This window comes from Drosophila albomicans, chromosome 2R (assembly GCF_009650485.2).
Source record: "Drosophila albomicans strain 15112-1751.03 chromosome 2R, ASM965048v2, whole genome shotgun sequence".
Lineage (NCBI taxonomy): Eukaryota > Metazoa > Arthropoda > Insecta > Diptera > Drosophilidae > Drosophila > Drosophila albomicans.
In genome coordinates, this window is record NC_047631.2 from 11,527,506 (window position 1) to 11,552,880 (window position 25,375).

A 25,375-nucleotide genomic window follows, 5' to 3' on the forward strand; every position below is an offset into this window, starting at 1 on the left:
GGCAAACCCAAAATACCCTGAAGATATTTCTTAGATTGGTGATTCAAAAATACATATATCCGAGTAAATAAATTGATGCGATTTCTTTTTGTTTGTCTTTTGTTTTTTTTTTTTTTTTTATCAAATATCTGTTATATGTAAATTTTATTTATGTATTAATATTATATTGTTTTTCACTTGATTACATATGTATGTACATATGCATATGTACATGCATATATGATATATGTATATGAATGTGAGTCTGTATGTGTGTCTGTAAGTGTTTTATCATAATCATCATCAATATGTTTGCATGTTTGTATGCGTAAAGCGCGTATAAATTAATCATACAATTAGTAATTATGTAGATCGTATATTATCTACAAGTTCCTGTGTTCAGTTGTTGCTCATGTTTTATAAACGTGTATATATCGATTTATTTGCATTCTATTCTTTTTCTTCTTCTTTTATTTCTTTAGTTTATAAATCAGCTTAATATATTATTATTAAAACTCTGCGAAATCTGCAATATTTCGCTTATCAAAAATTACATCTAATCGATTTGAAGTTTTCCATTCGGGTTTTCTTTGACTTTTCTTTTTTTTTATCTTCAAAATATTTAATTTATTTTTACAATACAAAAAACAACTTAAGTTGCTCGACTTGATCTTTGATCTGACAAGATATATAGTCAAATATTAAACCATTTTTAGAACACATCGTAGTTTGCAGTTCAATGTACTATATAGACAAAAAAAAAGTAGTTCAAAAATCAAAAATATCGAAAACTCATTGAAAACAATCAACATTTTCATTATGTATGCATATTTTTGATATATGTATATTTATATTTTTTTGTTTCTTATTCTGCTGCTTTTGCATTTTGTAATAAATTATTTAAATAGAGGATGGCGAAAGGAAATGCTTTGATAGTGGGCACCGTGAGTTCTGTTACAATCCAAAACACAAGATAAACTTGAAAGTTGGCGTGTTGTTAATGCACTTTTCCTTTTGCTAAGTCAATCTTCAATCTTTACAGTAGTTGTATTTTCAACTGTTTTACTTTTTGATTAATATATTATTTATTATAAAAGCTTGCCAAATTCTTGGCATTGGCAGATTTCGGTTGATTGTTTGGTCAGCTATTTATTTATTTGCATTTGACTCAGTTTCATGCTTGAGTTAACGAAAATTTCCTATAAACGAAAATGCTTAAACTGAAAATGTATTGTACCTATAATTTGCATAGTTTAAATCGTTGTGTAGTCGTTCAATTAAGCTTTGCTTATGAAAGTTTCTCTATTATCGATCTGAAAATTATAGATGCATTCCTATGTCGACGATCTTTGTCCTGATATTGGCTAGCTAGATTTTGTTCATGTTTCCAATTTTCTCGAGTATGTATAGATCAATTTACTTTTAGCGGTATTATTTTTTAGTCATTCAGATAATCCATCAACATAAATTGCCACAATAAGCTGTGAGATTGATCAAATCAATTGCATGTTAGGGTTTATATTGAAGGAGCTCCAGTAACTTTCTAGTGCATATGTAATTGGCATCTAACTTGATCTGATCTTATACCAAGAACAAACTACGGCGTGTATAAGTGTATTTCTCTGTGTGTGTTAAGCTCCTGGTTTTGCCTTAACTGATCTAATCAACTACTGAACTGGCTACCCCAATAGTACATTAGTAGAATTTTCTAAACTCTAACTCAACTCACCTGTCTAGCCTGTTTCAACTTGAGTGTCATTCATTCTCATTCATTCGCTTCGCCGATTCTTTGGCATTTAGTTTAGTTGCAAGCAATTTTCGTAATTCATTTGTTTGTTCGTGTTTTTTTTTTTTTTTTTTTTTGTTTTATTTAAGAAAATATGTTTTGTTTGTTTTTGTTCATTATATTTCAATTGATAAGTTTTTTTTTTAGTTTTTGCTTATTTTGCTTTTCTTTGTATATAGAAGAGAGATTATACTTTTATTGTATTGGTATTGTATTTAGTTGAAATGCCCGAACATTAGACTACTTTTATTTACAATTTTTAATAATTTATTTCGTTTATAAAAATATCAAAATTTCATTTCCTTTGTTACTCTTTTAATTATATTCATTTCTGTTGTATTTCTTGTTGAAAATGAAGAGACAAACATTTTAGGCATTTTGTATAACATTTATAATTTTGTTTTTTTTTTTTTTTGTAAATTTTTGTTTCAAATTCAAAAATGGAAATTTTTGTATTTTTTTTTGTAATTTTTTTTTTTTGTTTAAAAGTGAATTTTTATACTTCCTTTTATATAAATATATACAAATATATGTGTAAAAAAGCATATGCCATATATAATTTATTTTATTTTAGGTTTGAAAAAATTTTTTTTGTTTAAATGTTTTTGGCGCCCATGCAGTTGAAATAATCTTTTTGCGTATATAACTATTAGTTCTGGTTTTTGTTGTGTTGTTGATTCTGTTTTTGCATAATGCAGAGCTCTTCAGAGGCAACTTTACCATTAAATATAACTCGTAATTGTTATTGTGTTTTTCTTCTTTGGAGTATAAATAATGCGTATGTCTGTGTGTGTTTGTTTTGCTTATGTGTGTGTGTGTGGGTTTGTATTTCGATTTCTTGCTCTTGCTCTTCGATTTGCCTACAAGCTAGTTGGGTGTAAGTTGTGTAAGTGTTCGTATGTGTGCATAGTGTTTGTGTGTGTGTGTTTTACTCATTCGCTTAATAAATGTTTTACTTGCATTTAAAAATTAACTAATCACTTTAAACGTTATGCTTAAAATGTTATATTTAAATGTATATATAAGTATATATGTATTATCATACGTAATAAACTATTTTCTTTTTTCTTTTCTTTTCTTTTCTTTTCATTTTGTTTGTTTCTTTTGTTATGTTTATATCGCGATCCATGTTCTCTTATCTCCTCTATAAGTTTTTTCAACTGCACGTTGCTATTGTTGTTGCTGTTGTTGGAGTTATGAAAAAATAAGTTACTATCATTCAATTCGTTATTATTGGTGTATAAACTTAGCGTTACAAATTTATTATGTTTTCCTTTTCAGTTTGTTTTGTTTTGTTTTCTTATGTTTTGTTTTGCTTGCATTTCTATCCCATATCTATATATATCACTAAGTATATTATGGGTACATGCGGTGACGCACAACATTATGTGTCGTTTTGCGCTCAGTTTTGTTTTATTTTTGTTTCTTTTTTGCGTGGCTCCTTCCTATAATTTGAAGCTTGTTCTATTGCATCGACGTGAGGCTTGTGGAAGTACCAATGTGCGCCGAGGTGCCCAACGTGGCTGCCATATCTCCTTGATAACTGAACTGTAAGTAGATAAATCTGGTTACAATTCCGCACTCAACTAACGCAACTTATACGGTTATTTACCTGTGGGAATAACGGCTCTTCGGCTATGGAGCCCAGAGGTCCCGTAGGATCTGGAGGAGTCAACTCGACGCTTTCGCCGGTAAACTCTTCATCGAAGTAACGTGTGTCTGTGTCTGATGTGACCTGAGGTTTAAATGGTGGCGTTATCTGCAGGACAAATGAACAAATTTTAAATAACCACTGAGAATAGAATTAATTTACATTTGCTACCTTCTTCAGCACCAGATCCGTCCAGTTAATACTCGCAAAGAATGGATGCGCTTGTATTTCCTTGACATCATCTTGGCCACCGCCCAAACGATTTCTGGGATCCTTGGCCAAGAGTCCGGATAGCAAACCTTTTGCTTCATCAGTAATATTGCGTGGAAATTTCACATCCTCAACCAATATGAGCGTGAAGAGCACATCATGATCACGATTATAAAATGGTAGACGACCACAGATCTGTATAAACAGTATAGTATAAGAAGTAAGTCTTCGTAATGACATTGAAAACGCTGCTATGGTGCTCACCATCTCATACATAACCACACCGGTTCCCCACCAGTCGACCGCACGTCCATAATCACTATCCTCTAATACTTCAGGCGCTAAATATTCGGGTGTTCCGCAAAACGTTTTTGTTGTGCTCCCGTAGGTTATATCCTCCTTGCACAGCCCGAAATCGGCGACCTTTATGTGACCATCTTTGTCCAGCAAAAGATTCTCCAGCTTTAAGTCACGGTAAATGATGCCCTGCGAGTGCAGATAGCCCAACGCTGATATTATTTCGGCACCATAAAAACGTGTCCGCTCCTCGGTAAAGATGCGATCATGGCTCAAATGCCAAAAAAGCTCTCCACCATTCACATATTGCATTACAAAGCAGAGACGATCATTGGTTTGAAATGAATATTTCAATGACTGCAATACAAAAATGTAAAGATTAAAAGTCGAATGTGGTTTGAGCATTTCAAGATCTCAAGATTTTACAATTTCATTAAAAGTATAAATCATTCATAATAATCGATAATATAGCTCAATTTCTCTTGCTTCCAAACAGTAATTTGTAATTTATATATAATTCAATGATTTTCTAAAGAGCAGCAAAACGGCTCAATGTATTATCGCACACATTTCGATACGAAACAAGTTCTGACGCTCGCAATAAACACATTTCTCCATAATCTAAGATATTAACATGGAATTGCTTGCCACAATTTATGCGGGCTCAACCCATATCAATTTTTTTTTTCAAAATAATTAAATTTAAATTGGTATTATTGTTAATCTAATGTTGTTATTGGCAAGTGGGGGATTATTTCAAAATTTCCACTGAATCAATTCTGCAACTCTAACTAGTAAACTGAAGACGGGATTTCCCTGCTGACGAATTTTAAGCATACCTCGACAATACGATTTACTTACAATGAGGAACGGATGATTTGTTGACTTGAGTACACGACTTTCGGTAAGCGTATGTGCGACCTCATCTTTTTGTATAATGACCTCCTTTTTGAGAATTTTAATTGCGTACAATTTGGATGTGGCCTTCTCACGGCACAAGATCACCTTGCCAAAAGTGCCCTTGCCCAGCATCTTGAGGAACTCAAAGTTCTCCAGTGTCTAAACGTGAACAAACGATTAATTAATAATTGTACAAAATTGAGGAAGTTAATAAGATTACTTACCACTTTCTTGACACCGCTGCTGTTGCGCGTTGTGCCTTGAACGGAAAACTGTTCGGATAACTCCACTTCAGCAATGCCAGCCATATCCACATCGCCCATATCTGTTGGCGCCGATGGCGATATTGCAGTTTCGCCCATCTCGCTCAGCCGACTGGCCACACTTCGAATCGCTTCGGTCCAGAGTTGACGCTCAGCTTCAGTGTCCACGGCAAATGTGCGCTCAATCACCGTCGTCCATTGCAGACCGCGAATGATAAATGTGAAGGGCTTGGGACGATCCACAGTCATGATCTGGCAGCCGCGTACGGTAAAATTGTTGAGCATCTGTGTGCTATCCGCCTGAGTGCTGTCCGCCGGTCGGTTGCGATAGCCCAAAAGTTTGCCATCGCCTTGTAGGATGAAGTAGCGTTGACGCCAAGTCTTAATGTGCTCGCCGCGCTTCTGTAGCCAGCCCTCTTTGACGATCGTCGGTGCCGCAAACGGAACCATGGGGATAGTGGGCGACGTGCCAGTCGCTGGCAAGGACATGATAGCTTCAGTTGCTGTTTGCGGTGCGACAAATATGCTGTTGTTGTTATTACTGCTGTTATTGTTGATTGGCAGTGCGTCGCTTAGTTGCGTCGCACTGGAATAATTGTTGTTGTTGCCGCTGCTGCTGTTGTTGTTGCTGAAATTAAAGAGCAATCGTATGCCTGTAGGCGTGGCCACAGCCGTAGGCGTTGGTGTTGATGTTGGCGTCGATGAGGCAGATCCTGTTGCGGTGCTGCTGGCGACCACAGTCGATCTCCTCTGCAGCGCACCAAATGGTAAGTAATTCGTGTTGAGGCTGTTTCAAGTTCCCGCGGCACGAACTAAGCTAAGCCAACCAAGTCCACACACCCGTCTCGTCTCGATTCTCGAGTGTCGGAGTCTGAAATGAGGGCACTTGTTGAGAACATACACACAAAAACACAAAAGTAGCAACAACACTACAACAAAATATAAAAGGTACAAATGGGTATTTTTTTATTTTTTAACATTTTAGCGAGTGCATAATGCAAATTTGGTTTTAAGTATGAACAGCGTGCATACTTCTCAAAGATGATTGCGTGACTAGCTGATCTATCGCTTAAATTATACGAATTATTTATGCAAAATAATTAGCATTTGAGTATAAGTAAATATGCATATTAAAATGCTTTAATCACGCTCCCATCTCTAACAATAAATTTCAAAAAATACAGAATTATTTGATAATTTTCTCTCCATTTAAGCAATGTATTTCTGACATTTTCACTCACGTGACAACTCTATTAATTACGCACCCATCTATACTAATATTGAAATTTATAAATTATAGTATAATTATTATTTGCATTTGTACGATAATATGCATTGCATCTAAAATGTTTTTATAGCAAATTTCTTCGGCTAACTTTATTCATGCCCACGAATTTTTAAATTATAATTTTTGTTTTATTTGTGTAATAATAATACATTTTATTATATCTTTATAAAGCATTTCTTCGCCATTCGTATTTTTAATATATTTTGCATGGCATTTAATATTAATCACGCGCCCATCTCTAATATGCACCTACATATACACGCACACATACACGTGCATACACATGTGCATGTAGATTTTGTTATTGTCTTTTGGCGTGTTTATGGCAAATTGCACAGCCCTTTGTGGTTGTTGTTCTCTCATTCGCTCGTTAGTGTTGTTGTTATTGTTGTTGGCGCTTGCGTCAGCAGCTGCAGCAAAAGCAGCTGCAGAACTGTTCAAAATAGGATCGATCGTTCAGAGAAATATAAAAACTAAATAAAATAAAAAATAACTAAAAACCGGGGCATTTACGGCATTTCCGTTGCACACCACAGAAGGGCTGGCGTCGGAGCCGACGGCGAGAAAGACGGAGGCCTCCCTGGGGTCTCTCGCTCATTCACTTAGTCATTGCACGCCCCACATGTCGAGGCGCCACAGCCGCTGCCGCAGCCTGTCGCTGCCTTTGGCGACTGCCGTTGGCTATGAGCTGTCGCAATTGTTGCTGTGATTTAGCTTCAAACAAAATTCCCCGCCATGTTACGCAGCCAAAAAGCGAGCAAATTTTTCGCGATTGCATTTACCGCGAAATTAAATCAAAACAAGTCGACGGATCGCTACTGTTCATGAACTTACAGGCACACACACATCTGCATATGTGCAAGTGTACAAAAAAAAAGCAACAAATACACACATATTGTATTGTAGGTACATATAATGTGTGTGTGTGCTTGCATATCTCGCTTTGCTGTCGCTGTCTCTGTCTCTCTGTGTGGCCCTCCGCTAGTTGTGATCGCAGCGAGCGATAAAGGTGCGAGGGGCACGTGAGCATGTGTGTGTGAGGGAGAGAGAGAGTGCGGCAATGATCGCAGCTGAACAGCAACAACAACTACGTACACACACACACACATACACAAACAGAAAAAAATATTCATTTGCAATTTGCGAAAATGTCAACGACGTGCCGTGGCGGCCGCTGCCGGCTGTACAAATTTCGCTATCTAAAACTGTAAACAAATGTACATAAAATAAAATCGACAAAAATACACATACAAATGTGCATGCACGTATGCATATAGGTATGTATGCGTGCACATACAGCCAAGACGCGTATGTTTCACTGTCTGCTGCTGCTGTATTGCAAAGTGCGAGCGAGGCCGTGGCCAGGGAAGTGTGTGGGTGGGCCAAAAGGGGGGAGCGAGAAGGAGGCAAGACGCGTGCATGTCTCGACAGACGAAATGTACATACAGTATGTCAAGAAACTCTTTACACACTGAAAAAAACACATATTTTTTGACTTTGCATGCAAAAATAACGACTTTAGTTATTATTTTTCAATATTTTTTTAATGCAGATCTATTATTTAGCAAATTTCAAATTAGTATGTACAAAAATAAAAACAATACAACGAAAGGGAACATTTTAAATCAACAAAATATGAGTTTACACATTTTTGACACTGTCAAGAAAGTGTTTACACACTTTAGTTTTCTATTCTGTTTTGTCCTATTTTTCGAAAAACTGTACTTTATTGTTATTTATGCTTCTGCACTATTCGCTATTTTTGCATTCCTTTTCATTCAATTGCGAAATTTTGCTACGCACTTGTCAAAAAGCTGATTTTTAAATTATTTAACATGACTGGAGCTAGATTGACTTATGAAGTTACCCAATTGACTTATTATAGTCACCAAATTGGAAAATCTGTAGCTTAGCTAGTGGAGCTACTTGGGGTATCGTGAAAAATAATTTATAATGCTCCAAATCGAGCCGAAAATGAAGAAAAACGGGAAGCAAAGTGTGGAAATGGTCGAAAAATGGATATTGACGAGCGAGCATACCGCCTTAAAATGGGCAAGGTTCGTCAAAACCCCCAAATTTTGATCAGATCCCTTGCCAAGGAGTTGGAAGAAGGGTGTGACATGGTCAATTCACATGAAATCGTCCGCCAACTAATTCTGCGGAACAAATACTATTTTCCGCATTTTACTGTAAGAATGATGTTGCGCTGATGTAAGGCTGTTAACGGCTTGTGCCATACTCTAGTTGGTCCATCATTGTAGTATAGCATTTTTTTTTGTTTGGACATAGAATACGACGTCATCCCAATAGTTGTCCGGCGTGATTCTCATGTTAAAAGCCAAAATTTAAGCGTTTTCAACATTTATTTTCGAAAGCAGCGGCCTCTTACGCGCAACCGTTTCAACGGTTGAAGAGTATTTGTTCCGCAGAATTAGTTGGCGGACGATTTCATGTGAATTGACCATGTCACACCCTTCTTCCAACTCCTTGGCAAGGGATCTGATCAAAATTTGGGGGTTTTGACGAACCTTGCCCATTTTAAGGCGGTATGCTCGCTCGTCATTGATATCCATTTTTCGACCATTTCCACACTTTGCTTCCCGTTTTTCTTCATTTTCGGCTCGATTTGGAGCATTATAAATTATTTTTCACGATACCCCAAGTAGCTCCACTAGCTAAGCTACAGATTTTCCAATTTGGTGACTATAATAAGTCAATTGGGTAACTTCATAAGTCAATCTAGCTCCAGTCATGTTAAATAATTTAAAAATCAGCTTTTTGACAAGTGCGTAGCAAAATTTCGCAATTGAATGAAAAGGAATGCAAAAATAGCGAATAGTGCAGAAGCATAAATAACAATAAAGTACAGTTTTTTCGAAAAATAGGACAAAACGGAATCGAAAACTAAAGTGTGTAAACACTTTCTTGACAGTGTCAAAAATGTGTAAACTCATATTTTGTTGATTTAAAATGTTCCCTTTCGTTGTATTGTTTTTATTTTTGTACATACTAATTTGAAATTTGCTAAATAATAGATCTGCATTAAAAAAATATTGAAAAATAATAACTAAAGTCGTTATTTTTGCATGCAAAGTCAAAAAATATGTGTTTTTTTCAGTGTGTAAAGAGTTTCTTGACATACTGTATGTACATACATACAAAATGTTTGACTCTCCAATCTATGCGTTTACGTTTGTATGTATATGTGCGCTTCAAGTGATCAGCAACAACTCTACAAAACCGGTTCGGAACCGATTCGAGCCTCGAACCAAAACACAAATACATACATATAATTATGTATGTATGCATGTATGAGAACAACGATTTAATGTCAATGGAAACTTTGCTTACATTTTTAAGCAACTTAGCTTCGACTTTTAACATTGTTTTAAAAGCAACAATCTATCAAAAGGTAATAGCAATGATGGAGAAGAGGAAGAGCATCCCAAACATTGATTCGAACCGGCGAACCGAACTGCAAGCAAAAGTTTTTAAGAGTTTGTGTCAGCAACATGTCTAGACACTAATACACTCATGCACTCGCACTCACACACAACTATATTTCATAAACACAGAGAAAACACACGCACGCACACACACACATACAGAGATAGATTACCATCGGGGGCAGACATCGACGACTGTGACGACCGAGACGACGTCGTCGATGACTGCGATGGTGACTCTTATTGAAGCGATGGAACAACGAGCAATAATAATAACAAAGGCCACGGTTTGAATTTAGAATAAAAAGAGATCGCACTTGTATTTGTAAAGCCCATGGAAAACTGAAACCCACCTATTTTTGGGCAAAAGAATCAACTTTTCCTTTTTTTACACTTTTTTCTCGCAAAATGTAAAAGGCAGACTCTGCTTTAATGGTGACGACGGTGACGGCAGCGACAACTCACGTATGTTGTTTTTGTTTCTGGTCTTGTGTGTTGAAGACGAAGTGTGTTGTGAATTTTTGTTTGTATGTGTGTAGCAGACACCACACCAGGCCACACACAATTATTGAATACAATTTCGCCACACAATTGTTGAACTGCACGATGCTTTGTTTTTGTTCTAGTGCGCATAATATTTATTATATGTTGAAAGTTGGTTTTTTCATAAACACACACGCACGCACTCACACTTATTTTTCCATGTACCGTTTGGTTTTTACGCTTCACTTTTTTGGTCTATAGATTGTGGCGGTCGGTTGATACTATGTCGCTGCAACTCTGTAAGTATAACAGTGCGATAGTCACAATTTGGGTTATGATACATATCGTCATTAAACGACTACAAAAAAAAACAAAATAAATTTCGATTAACAATTATATTTAGCTCCTCTGAAATTTTAATAAGTATGTTGCTTATTATTATTCCCTATAATTATAGCAAAAATATAACTAACAAAGGCAATTTCGCAATTATCTTGGCGGATAAATCTGACATTTAATTTATGTTGCCATCACTTTATAGGAAGAACCAATATTCATTTGCTCAAAAACCAAAACAAAACCGAAGAAAATGTTAAATAATTAAAGCCAAATTTATATTACATTAAAACGAGATCTTAATAGTTGTACTAAATACAATATTATTGACAGTGCTATTCCCTTACAGTACTGTTAAGTAGGAGTTTAACAGTAGAAAAACAATCGAATATGTATTGTTATCGGTACTAAAAATACGATGTACAGTCTTTTTTTTGTGTATAAATTTTTTTAGAACATCAATTTAAAAAAAACTTAAATTTCCAAATATTGTTTATGAATATTTAATTTTTCTTACCGAATTTTAAAATTTGAATTTATGGATAATTACAAATTCTTAATTGAAGAGTACTAGTATAAAAAATGAAATTACTCTATGTATACTATATATATATATTTCATGAAATGAAAAAATGTTTTTAAGGGAGTCAAACAGATGAACTCCAAACAGTTAAATGCTACCTTAGAAATCTTTTAGACAATGTACAAGTTTTTGGAAGAAAAATGGAGTTTACAAGCTTTTTAAAATAGCGCGCCTATTTAAACACTAAACATTTGTGGCAGCCTCTATGGAGTGTAACCATGGTTTTGTATATTTTGGTATATTTCATGTGGAAACATATAAAAGTAAAACTACTTTAAGAAACCGCTTTAAAAAGAAAAGATATTTGACTTCAGTTTTAAACAATACAAATAAATCTATTTATAATATCATTTGGTTCTCAAAGTATCGATATTTGCTATAAATAATCGATGATTATACAAAAATGCAAAAATATCGATGCTGGCGCCATCGATGTCTCTTCACCGCCAAACGCTTGTGTACCACCACTGGCCGATCGGTCGTCGTCGGTTCGGTGAAACTTTGTAAAATTTGTAGAATTTAAATCGAAAGCATTTTTTGTTTATGCTATTCGCGTAATTGTGCGTACTGCTTAAGTAGCAAAAAGGTAATGTCTGAATTCTGGTGACATTATAAAAAAGCGATGTGTCCCTGACACGTTTAATTGCAACAAAACATTGTCCAGTATGAGTGTGTGTGTGAATGGCTTTGTATTGGTGTGTGTGCTTGGCTTATCAAAAGAGGCGTAGAAAGAAACTGCAAAAACAAAGGTGTTATTGACTTCGCGAGTGGAAGAAGGCAACTTTCTTTTTTTTTTTGCATTCCACTTCTACTCGTCGTGTGTGTGTCTATTAGTTTCTGTCGAATAAGCACAAATTGAATTGTATAAATAATGAGAATAAGCGAGAGCCTCGAGACTGTGGCAAGTGGGCATAAAATTAAGAAGCAAGCATAAAGCACAGCAAAAAAAGAAAAAATGTTGACTGCAACGATGAGTCTGGGCCAATCAATACAAATACAAATACCAATCCAGTCACAAGTACAAACACAAATGCAAAGGCAAATGCAAATACCAATACAACTGCAATAACAACGGGCCCTCAAATGTGTGTCTTATTGTTCATGTAGTGTGCGGGAGTGAGTTAGTTAATGTGTGTGTGTGTGTGTGAAAACAAAACAATATTGTATACAATATGGAAAAAGAAAGCGCATAATTGAATAAATAAGAATAACAAATGGGGCCGCAAGTCTTAAGTCTCAATGACAAAAGCGAAATGCAAGATAAACGAAAATATTCCTCACTTGTCCCCTGACGCATTGTTTGTGATTTTGCAGTTACACACACACACTGGAGCACAAACACACAAACTTGCATCTGCTTATGTGCAGAAACTATTATTGTGGTTGTGGTAGTGTGGGTGTAATGGTCCCAGGGTTTCTTTTACCGCTTGCAATAAAAGAGTGCGAAAAGAAAACGCAAAAAACCAAAACCACAGCAGTATTGGGAAGAGGACGAAGGGTGGTGAAGACAGGTCAAATCAAATTAACAGACGACACCACTAAGACCAACAACACGAAGTGCAAATTTGTTGGGCACGCCCTTGAACTTGCTAAAATCGCTCTCATCCCTTACAAAATCAGGGATGTGCCAACCGGCAAATAATTGGCCAAGCAATAGTGCAGTGCTTCCAAAATCAAAAAAATTAATCGAAATTAAAATAAGTGTAAATTAAAATTTTTTATAAAGTTTAATATTGAAATGAGTTAAATGGTTTTTGATCATTCAATTTGTAATATAATAATTAAACTTGTATTTTGTGATTTGCAGTTAGTTCCCTAAGGATTCACACACACACATATATAGAGAATGTTTAACTTTATGAAGAAGAGCGCGGGCGATGAGGAGAAGGAGCGTCGCAAGCGTGAAAAGAAACTGCGCAAAGAGGCTAAAGGCGGCAGCAGCGGCGTCGGCAGTGGGGGCGGCGTTACCGGCAGCATGAGCACTGATGAGCTGCTGCGTCTGGAGGAAGTACGTCGCTCCTTGAAAATACGCGGACGTCGTAAGGAAAAGGAAAAGCTGCCCAGCGGTATTACAGGTGATTATAGCGCCGACTTTTTTGCCGCCCTCAACGCGGATGCTGGGACTGGCAATGGGAATGGCAATGGCAATGCTGGGCCGGAGCAGGATCGTGGCAATGAGGAAATTGTAGCATCTGTGATGACACACATCGAGAGTCGGACCTCGTCGGCCAATGGCTCAGGGATTGGCATTAATCTCAACTACGGTGAGGTGACGCACACGCTGCTCGCTGGAGGATTGAAGGTGAGTGTCCTTTAATCTTCCAAGGAAACGTATGCTAATAACTGTTGTTGACAGAATCGCTTCTTGCCACCGGTGCCACCGAAGCCACCCAAGCGTGGCATTTTGAAGGGTTCGCGAAGCAACATGAGCAACGTGCACGAGGAGATTGTCTTTACCGGCAGTGGAGGAGGTGGAGGAGGCACTCCTGAAATGCTGATGCGCAACACCATGCAAAATGAGCAACTGTTTGAGGGCAGCCGTGGTGGTGGTGGCGGCGGGGGCAGCGGTGGTTCCAATTCGAGCCAACACGGCACCTCATTCACCTCCGTGGAAAGTCTGCGCAGTGATGGCGATCACACTCCCAATCAACGCGCCATGACGCTGCCCGCCAATGCCCGCTATGGTGCTCCACAGACGCCCACTCAGGCTGCCCATTTGCATGTGCTGACATCGCCATCGCCGAGTGCAGACAGTCTCACAGATACCACAAACTCCTCGTTTGCCACGCCGCCATTCTCGCTCAGCCCCATTGGAGAATCTCAGGGCATCGATCGCTGGGCTCGCGTTCATGCCTTCGAAGATGTTCAACTGCCACTGCCACCGGTGCAGCTGGTGCAGTTGCCACCGCCTCGACAACTGGTGATCAAGCGACAGAAATCGCCGCGTCAGGACTTTGGCTTCAGTTTGCGCAAGGCCATTTGCCTTGATCGCACCGAATCGTTGACCTCGCCCATTTTTCGGCCCGTTATCTTTGCGGAGCCAGGTGCTGGGGGCGGGGCGACGGGTCTGCTGCCAGGCGATCGTCTTATTCAAGTCAATGGCACTCCTGTGGGCGATTTGTCGCGCGAGATTATCATCGAGATGATACGCAATAGCGGCGATGCCGTCACCGTTGAGGTAAGCGATCATTTGAATAGCAGAATTAGCAGTTGTGTAACTCATGGCTCTCTTCTGAATTGCAGGTTCAGCCCGTGGCTGAGCTGGTGGAGCTAAGCAAACGCTGCATGGCGCCAAGCACGGCCACCGTCGAGGAGATCGATCATTCCATTAACAACGGCAACTGCAACACGCTGCGTCGCAGTGCCAGCAAACGCTTCAAGCGTCAGGTATGTTCCAAGACGTGAATCTGAATCCATTAGCATTTGGTTAAGCGAAAGCATTACGTGATTGATGAAATTGTCTCCCATATGTGTGTGTAATGCTCATAATCGTAATTGTTTTCGCCGCAATTCATTAATTATGCATTCTTTGCATAGATTACAAACCTAATGATTAATTGAATTGCACGAGTCAAACTCGTTGGCCGCCCTCCATTAGTATCTAGCATATCTTCAAGATGGGTGTAAGGTGCTTAAAGTTAGACAAGGTTCAGTGAGCCTCAATAAAGTATATTTTATAATGAAGAGCTTTTAGTATGAGTTAAAGATCAAAGTTGTCATAGAAAAGTCTAACTCTTTGGGGGATAGGATTAATATTAATTTAATTGCAATTAAAAATGAAAAAATTCAAATTCAGATAGTTAGGATGTGCTGAATGTGTCTATAATAGATAAAAACTAGTATATTTATTTGTTGAGCAAATAGTCTATATGTTTATATTTAAAACCAGAGTTAGAAAAAGAAGAACAAACGAATATTTCCTAAAAGCAGCTAACCCAAGTTGTATTTTTAATTCATTTTAAGTAGCGTATTTACGCAAACAAAGAAGATTTAGTTAGATGACGTTGGGTCTTTCAGAAGTTCGGATATGGATATTAAATTCCATAATTTTTATTATGTTTTAATATATATTTTTATACACTTATGTTAGGAAGTTATGTACTCGTATGTATGTAGTTAATCTGTGATTGATTTAAATTGCAATATTAAAATTCTGAGAAGAATTTAAGGCAATAAGTCTTTTGATGGCCTTATAAATGTAGAAAAACTGAGAGAAATCTTTTCTTTTGTAGTTGTTTTACTGAATTTTATGAATTATATGTTTTGTAACTTTTGCTGTTTATTATTATTGATCTTTTATGATGAGTATATATATTTATATATCATTATAAATATATAATTTGGCATTTATCCATAAAATAATTCGAACTTTGGCTGTCAATTATTTGATAAACTGTTTTATTAAGATTTCTTAGATTCTTCTTGAACTGTTCTGTTGACTTTTAAAATTGTCTATTCACTTTTCTAAACTCGATCTTAAACTATTGAACTTCTGCATAGCGTCACAAAAGTTATTGGCTTGGCCACTCTGTGATGTGTGTAAACTTGATCTTAATATTGATCGTTAAATATTTGTACAGTTTAAAACTGGCTTTGCGGTTTGCAGGGTACTTGAACGTCGCGTGTTCTGCAATTAAAATTCTTATTGAGCGGTTTCTCGACTGTTGGCTAGAAACGTGTTTGACATTTTTCACATTGTTTATCTTGGCATAAATGTTGTGAAATTGTCAGCACCACGAGCACCTGAGTGATCAGAGTCACTCTGAATTTCTGGCCCAACCTTTTTCCCAGTTCCAATTGGAACTGCATGCAATGCATTCCTTCTCCTGCTGCTGTTGTTGTTGTTGTCGTCGTCTGGGCTAAGTTCAGAGAGAGACGAGGCGTCGACATATTTGAGCGTCTTATTCACGACGAAAATAAAACGATTTGGCAACACCGTGAACAAATAGCAACAACTCGAACTGCATTTTAGTAAACATCATTAACAACATGCAGTAGAGTCGCCTTTCCCGTACTGCCCCCCGTCCACTGTCATTTCAACGTCAGCGCCAGCGGCGTCTACACGACCGCAACCGCAGTCACAGCCGGCGTCGGCGTTGGCGTCAGCAGCGACGTCAAAGTAACCAGCGACTGCAAGCAGCAGCTGCAGCTGTGCGCATTTTTCTACACCCACTGTAGACTGCGGCTACGTTGGCAGCCTACACAAATAGCACTGCCTCGCAGTCGCAGTTGGCGTCGACGTCGCGACGTCTGTGTGCGTGTGTGTAACTGTGTGCTTGTGTGCCGTTGTTTTTGTCGAGTTTTTGTTGTTACTCGCTTCGTCGTGGTTGTCGTTGGAGCTGTGCCGTCAGTACGCTGCAAACTTTGCCCAAGTTCGGTACGGAAATCGAAACGCGAGACGCCCACAGCGAGATTTGTTTTTGTGAGATTTCTATGCGGGATTACACAGCCAAAGCAATTCGGATACAATAATAATAAAACAACAACTACAACATAACCAACAACAACAACTTGTGGCCATTCTTGTCATTCAAGTTGGCTTTAAGAGTTAATTCATAACTCCGCAAATTTCGCGTTCGTGACTCGAAGTCTTGCATTTCAATCAATCAATCAATAACTGGTGATCACACGATGATTGGCCATTTTCAGTCATTTCAATTGTCTAATGTCAAAGCGCTAAGTGCTTAGTGCACACACAGACAGACAGAGAGACATCCATCTGTATGTGTATTTTGTGTTAGTAACGTTCCAAGGTTTTGGGCGCGCTCCAGTTTCTCACTTACTTCCCGTTTTGCACATTGTGCGTCTCTCTGATCTCTTAGATATATCTATGTCTGTGTAGTCTGGTCATGCTCCAAGCATCGCTGCCTGGCTGGCCATGACAATTGTTTGCAGTTAGCTTTGGAACTGATCACATAACAAACACAAACGCCACACACACACACACACTCGCTTTTTATCATGTTTCTCAAGCCAAAGAGCTTCGAGCAAACTCTACGCGGCGGCATTGTGCCCTCTGTGCCCGCAGCACCCGGCTCCGGTCTGAATCCCTCGTTTCATCGCGGTTGCACGGGCAAAGCGCACGCCTGTGGCACCAACAAGGCCCAGAAGCCTGTGGGACAAGGCAAATCGAAGGCACAGCGCAAGAACAGCATCAGCTCGGAGACGATCAGCGAAAGCGGTTCAGAGAACTCGAATAGTTGGCCATCGGCCACAGCACCACCACCGCCAAAGCCACCGCGTCTGGCTGCCACCAAGCAAACTAAGGAGGCAGCAACTCCAACTTCAGCTCCAGTTGCAGTTGCAACTCCCGCCTTTGAGCGCAGTTCGATACGTTCGCGTAGTTTTCGGCAAAATGGCAAAACAAACACTACAGCAGCAACATCATCTACAACAACAGCAGCAACCCCAACAGCCACAACAACAGCATCTGTGCGTCCGCCTTGGAACAGTTCAGCGGTAGCAGCATCAAAATATGCGGCAGCAGCAGCTGCTGCTGCGGTAGCGCCTCAATCTCCGCTGCCCAGCATTAGAAGCTCGTATCGTCGCCGACGCGATGCCCAAAGCGCTGCCCAACAATGGCCAGCCATCTGGGCCAATTCGCTTGCCTGCAACTACAAAAACTATGATGCAAGCCTTAAGAAAAAGGTGCGCATTATAATTACAGTCTGCAACAAAGTATACGAACAACTTGGGAACATCTTTAAACAAATCATTTCCTCTTAAGTAATGTCTTAGATCGATTATAAAAGCTTTATAGAATGGGCATATACTTCAGGGAAGATCATAAATGTATTATAGTGCTGAACAACAATTCTTTTACATTGTTAAAGCATTTAAATTGAACAATTGATGTTTTTGTCCCGTGTATTGATGCTACTTCTACTTCTCTTGCAATTTGTCATTTATCTTGAAGTTTTTCTTCTAATAATTTATGACAGTATAAACAAAATTTAATGGAAGTTCTTTAGTCATTTGGGTAGTATTTTTTCATTCTTCCTCTTTACTAAATAGTTTATTCGAGGGTTTTATTCCAATTAGTGATACTAAAATTTGCATAATACTTGTACACCTCTTAAAATTTGTCATTTATCATAATATAAAGTTGATAACATTTCTTATTCATCATTTTCGAATTGTTGACAGAGTAACAACTCTTTAGTATTTGTTGTTCGCCAAACAATACCAAACAATTAGTAATTGTAGAATTCTCATTGTTAAGCTTTCGACCTACATATAAAGTAAAGTATGTGTAAGCTTCTTATAACTCGGAAACCCAAAGGTGTGGTTGTTTAAAAATATAGTATGTAGTAAGGTTCTCTGATTATTTCTATAGACAACTAAATTATTTTGTGAATAATTCATAACAAGTTGAGATTAAATTATTTGATTTACAATGCTGCACAGCCAGTTTTCAACTGATGTTCGCCAGTGTTAAGTAATGTGGAAAACTTTCTAGCCCTTTATGAGTGCGATCGATGAATGAATGGATCGATAGATTGTCGAACCGTGACCCAATGTACGATTTAGTTGTTGCTTATTTTATTATGCTCGGACAGTCGGACTGGGAAAGGGAATGGGTTACATAGTAGGAATCGTTGGATGCACTGCAGGGAATGGAGAATGGGGATTGGGGGATTGGGTTTGGTGCGTGGGCAAATGCTCGGCTCATAATTTACAATATGGTCGTCTTGTCGCTGCATTTATGGCTTTATGGCTCACTACGCCGACGATGTTGGAGCGGAAGTATTCATTTACGTTGCCCCGCTGCTTTGTAGTTGTTGTCTCTCTCTCTCTTCCTTCTCTATCTCATTCTTTCTCTTCGCTGTCGGCTCTTTTGGTTTTGTGGTCTTCTTCAATATTCTGGATAGTTGGATACACCATAAGCGATAGTTTTAGATATGAAATCTTAACATTAGGCAAACCTTAGCTGGCAACTTAATTGTCAGCCTGCCCTCTGTTCTGCCTCTGGTTATGCTTCTCCATTCACCCCTCTCTTCTCTGTCCATGTTAATTAGTTAGCTGCTCTGCTGTTGTCTGCACATTCTTTATCTAATTTGTGTATTTCATCAACTTAAACTGCGTCGGGTTCATTGAACCGATTGCCGAGTGCAGCTATTGATTGACAGTGGACAGACGCGCCTCACTCAGTTCTTCTATTCTCTTCTATTCATTGTTTATAAAAATCACAAATACATATGCATATGCGTGTGTGTGCATGAGTGTGTGGTGTACGTGTCTATGGATTATATAGATTTTGTATACAAGTAGTGCTTGTGATTTGTTAGAAAATAAACAATTTTATGTAGTCTTTAAAAATGCATAAATTTGAATTTATTAATGCACTTTGCATTGAATGCCAAGCAATCATAGCTGCTTTTTTATGCTTGCAATAAAATTAAATCTAGTATTTTTATTCTTGCTCTGACTGAGCAACTTTTAAAGAGCAACTGCGATAAAAATTACCATTTGTTGATCTTTTAGTAATTGCTTAAAAGCTGTAGTTATTTAATTCACTGAAATCCAAATTAATTAGTTGAATAGTAAATCAAGCAACAAGGAAATGTAGTATAAATATTACGTGCAATTTTATTTAAACTAAAATTAGATAGTTTAAATTTATATTTTAGAAAGTTTAAATTAGCATAATATATGTATTCTATATTGAGGATATTATGACAAATTTCGGACAATTCGATACTTATATTTAGTTATTCCAATTCATAGCAATTTATAGTTCTATAACTATAATATATGAACTAATATTTCGGTAAATTGATGTCGAGTATATTGGATGGATTACGTAGAAAATTTAAAATCTGAATACAGAATTTCCAAGTGGTTCACAACTGCAACTTATTTGCAATTCACCCACAGATAATCTTTAGCTATAGCTCAAGCGAACATAAATGAGACTCGACGTTTGTTTCCTGTATAAACATTCGAGATCTGTTTAGATATATACACCTATATCTGTATGTTTAGATATGTAGCGAGTGCATTAAAAGCGCATAACCGAAAATGACTCAAATTGGGGGCTATTGAACCTTGCACAATATTTTCATAATTACGCCACAAAGTACGAGCAGCAACTGCAAGTTAATGCAAAGCAGCAGATCTGTGGAGGCAGAGGGAGTGGATGCAGATAGAGAAGAAGATGAAGATGGCGATGGAGATGGAGATGCTGTTGGCGCAGATGCAACAAAATGTAAACTGCGTCGGCAGCAGCGTGCAACGAGTAAATGCCATTTATAGCACCAAATGTGAACTGAACGTGTTGACGACGATGCCGCGTTGCATAACGCAGCCGCGCATCCACATCAACAACAATAGCAACAGCAACAACATCCACTAGCATGTCTAGCCCACTAGCATTTTGAGGAAGATACAAAGGAGGCAACAGAGGAGAAAAGGGGGGAGATAGATAGAGAGCGAGTCGCAGTCTAGGCAACTAATTAGGATTTAGAAACATCATCAAATTTAGAAATGAACCAAAAATAAAACCAAAATAAGAAGCAACGAGACTCGGTGCGTGGAGGCGACGCCAACTGAAGTACTAAATGGAATAATTGCGTGAAAATGTGTCTGCCCAAAAATAAATGCAGAAATTAGTATTTCACTTGAAGCAACACTTACTTCTGTTGACCCCAATTTAAATTTATATTTATTTTAATGCTTGCTTCGTTTGTTTTTGCGTAGAGTCGTCACGAGAATGGCACTGGAGGCATTGGAAAAAGCAGCAGCGAACTGGAAGATATTACTGATGGCTCGCAGCCGGAACGTGTGTGGCTCGTGCATCGCGGCGGCTTCACAGCAGCACTGCGTCTTCCGCCTACAGACGATGCGCCCCAGGAGGAGCATAAGCTAAGTGTCCGCCTTTTGCACAATGGCGAACTGTTGACCGTCGATGAGGATGACATCGAGAAGCAGAACAGCGCCGCACTCGATCTGGCCGAGGACATTTGTGAGCTGCGGTATTTGAACGAGGCGTCAGTGCTGCACTGCCTCCGACAGCGATATGCCAGCAATCTGATACACACCAAGGCGGGGCCCACGCTGCTCGTGGTCAATCCTATGGCACCGCTGTCGCTATACTCTGAGAAGGTGAGGACTGGTCTGGTCTAGCCTGGTTTTGGCTTGTACTGGTTTGCAGTTTGATTTGTTTCGGGTTATTTATCTATCTATATCTTGTCTCTCTGTTCTCTCTGTCTTGTAGGTTGTATCCATGTTTCGCGGCTGCAAAACGGAGGACATGCCGCCCCACGTCTATTCGCTGGCCCAGACCGCCTACAGGAGTTTGGTTGAAACGCGACGCGATCAAAGTCTCATATTCATGGGCCGTTCTGGTTCTGGCAAGACTACAAGCTTTAAGCATGCACTCAACTACTTGGCGTTGGCTGCTGGTATGTCTAGACAATCGTGTTGTTCGTGTTTTGCGTTTGTTATTGTTGCGTTGTACTAGCTGTTACCACTGTGGGCTGGCCTCGTTTTGTGCCTGCCACACCAAAATGCAATCTGTTGTTCGATTACCTCATTTGCATATTGTCTAAAAATGCGTCTACAATTTGTCAAGCCATTTCTCATTTTTCTGTCACTGTCTAGCAGGGGCACAATTGCAATCACTTTGCAATGACGCAGTTTATGCCTTATAAATATTGAATTACTAACACCACTATCGATCGATTGTCTCAGTCCCTATTGCGTGTGGGCTACATTTATTGTTAGTTCTTCCGATAATTGCCAAATCGAGCACAATCTAAAGATTACTTTCTTGTCTGTTAGACTTCTGAAAGGTAACAATTCATTAGTGGTATCCCATATTGAAAATATATTTATTTAGTAACTAGTCTATAAATTAACTTTTAACGTAGATCTCGCTTACACTCACTAAATTAAATATTCAAAAACGTGAAGAGATTTCTAAGTCATGTTAATTTGAATAAACCCGTTTGGCGTGCGGCTTGTTCAATTATGTTTTTCGTGTGTGTTATTTAAATTTATTGGATTCATAGGTGTGAAAGTGAATAATGAGTGAATATATTAATATATTTTTTTTTTTGTGGTTTAGTTCTCAAAATATTATAAATATGTATTTCAATGCTATTGTTATTTTGCAATTGATGATTTGTCTATTAGTAATCATAATTATAACTTAAAGTCTTTAAATTATAGCATAATAATTCGAAGAATTTCATGCATATTTTATTTCTATTGAGGTCATAACAATGCTATTTGTATTTCAAAGATTTTCTACTGTTCAAATAGGTGTTGCCAAGCCCTGTTTAAAAGCCAGACAAACTGGAGCTATTTCGTCATAGATAGATTTATTTTATTTATTTATTTTTTTTTTTTGTGTGTTTCACAGTTAATTAATTCCATCACGTTTATTTAGTATCCTATTGATAGCATTTTAATGTATTCGTAGTCAAAAGCAACGAAAACAAAATCCATTTCCAGTATTTACTGACGCTTACTTAATTTATTTAGCAACATTTATTTAATTTCGCTAATAATACTATTGTTAATTAGTAATCATAATTATAACTTAAAGTCTTTAAATTATAGCATAATAATTCGAAGAATTTCATGCATATTTTATTTCTATTGAGGTCATAACAATGCTATTTGTATTTCAAAGATTTTCTACTTTTCAAATAGGTGTTGCCAAGCCCTGTTTAAAAGCCAGACAAACTGGAGCTATTTCGTCATAGATAGATTTATTTTATTTATTTATTTTTTTTTTTTGTGTGTTTCACAGTTAATTAATTCCATCACGTTTATTTAGTATCCTATTGATAGCATTTTAATGTATTCGTAGTCAAAAGCAACGAAAACAAAATCCATTTCCAGTATTTACTGACGCTTACTTAATTTATTTAGCAACATTTATTTAATTTCGCTAATAATACTATTCTTATTTTGATGTTAAACAGGTGCCTACAACAATTTCATTAATGCGGAAAAGGTTGGCGCTCTGTGCACAATTCTGGAGGCGTTTGGGAACACGAGAACCTGCCTCAACTCGAATGCGACACGGATGACGCAGTTGCTGAGTCTGGACTTTGATCAAACCGGACAAATAGCGTCAGCCTCGCTCCAGGTAAGAGTCGACTATTTAATTAAGAAGTCACTGAACTCATAAACAACTATTTTATAGGTTTTGTTGCCGGAGCGTCAAAGAGCTGGCAGACGATTGGCACAGGAGCATAGCTTTCATATTATGACACGGCTATTAGCCGGTGCAGCTGGATTGCTGCAGAAGGAGCTGCATTTGGAGAATATCTCGTCGGAGGACAGCCATCCTTTTATATCGCTCTCACAGCGTCTGGAGGATCGTCATCGTGCTGCCAACGATTTTATGCGCACTGTGCAGGCCTTTGAAACATTGAACATTGATGCAAAAGCCGTGCGCGGAATTTGGAGTATATTGGCGGCGATTTATCATCTGGGCATTGCTGGCATAACGAGAATGGGCACAGGATCGACGGCGCGCACGCAATTTGCAAATCCAACAGCAGCTCGCAAGGCGGCCAGCCTGTTGGGTGTCAATCTGGAGGATCTATCCTCAGCGGCTTTCGGTTTGACTCAACCAAATGCCAGCGCCGGCAGTCTGAGTCCCTCGAAATCGCCCACTTCGGATGGCGGTCAGGAATGGGCATGGGAATGCTTAGAGGCGCTCGTCATTGGCCTCTATTCAGAGGCATTGGCCGCTGTGGTCGCTCTGATCAATCGTCAGATCTGCACATCAGCTCATACGATTGCATCGATTATGCTCATCGACACGCCGGGCTTCCAAAATCCCGCCAGCTGTGGCCAACAGCTGGGCGCCTCGTTAGCCGATTTGCGACACAATTACCTGCAGGAACGTCTGCAGATGCTTTTCCATCACACAACGTTGGTGGCGCCACGCGATCGCTATGCCCAGGAGCTGGTGGAAATCGAAATGGATCACGCATCCGAATGCCATCCGGGTCCGCTGATATCACTGATTGACAAAGCACCACAGAATCATGTGGTGCGCTCCTCTCAGCGCGATCTGCGTGAACACGATCGTCGGGGCATGCTCTGGTGAGTTAGATGATAAAGGTTATGCTGTGAACTCCGATTTAATTGAATTTTCTTGTTCCAGGCTATTGGACGAGGAAGCCATCTATCCCAACTCCAATGATGACACATTCCTCGAGCGTTTATTCTCACACTACGGCGACCGAGAACATCACTCTCTGCTGCGCAAATGTGCTGGCCAGCGACAGTTTGTGCTGCACCATCTGCAGGGCACAAATCCAGTGTTGTATGCCGTCGATGGTTGGGTGCGGCACAGCCGCGAGCATCCCGGCATACGGAATGCGGTCTCGTTGCTGCAAGACAGCAGTCGCGAGGAGATCAATCGTCTTTACATTGGCTCGTTGACGCGCGGCTCTGGTGCCATGGTCTTTTGCGGCTCCTTTGCAGGCCTCGAGGGTACACAGTCCTTGCGACGCGTGTCGAGCATTCGTCGATCCTTCACCACAGCGGGTGTCAAGCGCAACTCGATTATGCTGCAGGTTAAGTTCACAGTGGACGGTATTATTGATACACTTCGACGAACGGGCACGCACTTTGTGCATTGCTATCTGCTGCAACACAATGCCGGCAAACAGGCCAAGTATACGGCAAATGGATCGCCCAGCTCGGCAGCGGGCCAAGCAGCCACCGAGGAGGAGCTGGTCAATGTGCCATTGCTAAGAAGTCAGGTAAAGTGTATAATCGAAACCACTTGAAACTCCTTACTCATGTCGCCTCGTTTTACTTCCTTTAGCTACGTGGCTCACAAGTTTTGGAAGCAGCGCGTCTGCACCGTTTGGGCTTTCCCGAGTCTGTGCCATTGTTGGAGTTTGTGCGACGCTTTGGCCTGCTCGCTGGCGATCTGGCGAACAGCAAAGATATCAGTGTTGAGCAGATTCTAGCCGTTAATGAACTGGACGTTGCAAGCTATCGTATCGGACCAAGTCAGGTAGGTCAATCAAGATTTTCTAACAAAGCGAAATCATTTTTTTTCTTAGAGTATTTAAAAAATATATAGCCTATATAAATATTACTATATCTGCAATGTTGTCAAACAAGACTTTAACTTGTATCGAAACCTCGCTCAACGGTCAATTAATTGCCAACCT

At 39.0% G+C, this 25,375-nt stretch overlaps 2 protein-coding genes across 7 annotated transcripts in view; one reads left to right on the forward strand and one right to left on the reverse strand.

The window, feature by feature from the left end:
- Positions 1-1,821: 1,821 nt before the first annotated feature.
- LOC117573988 (RAC serine/threonine-protein kinase) lies at positions 1,822-10,600 on the reverse strand. Of its 3 annotated transcripts, none has more exons than XM_034257536.2 (7): positions 10,511-10,600; positions 5,048-5,957; positions 4,785-4,982; positions 3,891-4,280; positions 3,588-3,821; positions 3,378-3,524; positions 1,822-3,313 (listed from the first exon to the last, which is right to left on the reverse strand). In XM_034257536.2, exons 2-7 carry the CDS (start codon positions 5,573-5,575, stop codon positions 3,230-3,232), a joined length of 1,581 nt encoding a protein of 526 aa, XP_034113427.1. In that variant the 5' UTR covers positions 5,576-5,957; positions 10,511-10,600; the 3' UTR covers positions 1,822-3,229. The 3 variants fall into 3 exon arrangements, with proteins under 3 accessions (XP_034113427.1, XP_034113428.1, XP_034113426.1); XM_034257537.2 differs by having other exon boundaries at positions 10,286-10,561; XM_034257535.2 differs by having other exon boundaries at positions 10,174-10,561.
- A 1,062-nt stretch (positions 10,601-11,662) lies between these two features.
- Positions 11,663-25,375, forward strand: part of LOC117576032 (unconventional myosin-XVIIIa) — a 38,182-nt gene continuing 24,469 nt past the window's right edge. For 2 of the 4 annotated variants that reach the window (XM_034260542.2, XM_052007790.1), the window contains exons 1-10: positions 11,663-11,808; positions 13,030-13,524; positions 13,579-14,400; positions 14,466-14,609; positions 20,922-21,326; positions 21,439-21,625; positions 23,156-23,322; positions 23,380-24,290; positions 24,352-24,955; positions 25,021-25,215. In XM_034260542.2, coding sequence (XP_034116433.2) covers positions 13,069-13,524; positions 13,579-14,400; positions 14,466-14,609; positions 20,922-21,326; positions 21,439-21,625; positions 23,156-23,322; positions 23,380-24,290; positions 24,352-24,955; positions 25,021-25,215 — 3,891 coding nt within the window. In that variant the 5' untranslated portion in view covers positions 11,663-11,808; positions 13,030-13,068. Of the gene's footprint in view, positions 11,809-13,029; positions 13,525-13,578; positions 14,401-14,465; positions 14,610-17,041; positions 17,871-20,921; positions 21,327-21,438; positions 21,626-23,155; positions 23,323-23,379; positions 24,291-24,351; positions 24,956-25,020; positions 25,216-25,375 lie in introns of those variants that run through there. The other 2 variants (XM_034260546.2, XM_034260545.2) reach the window with 2 other exon arrangements.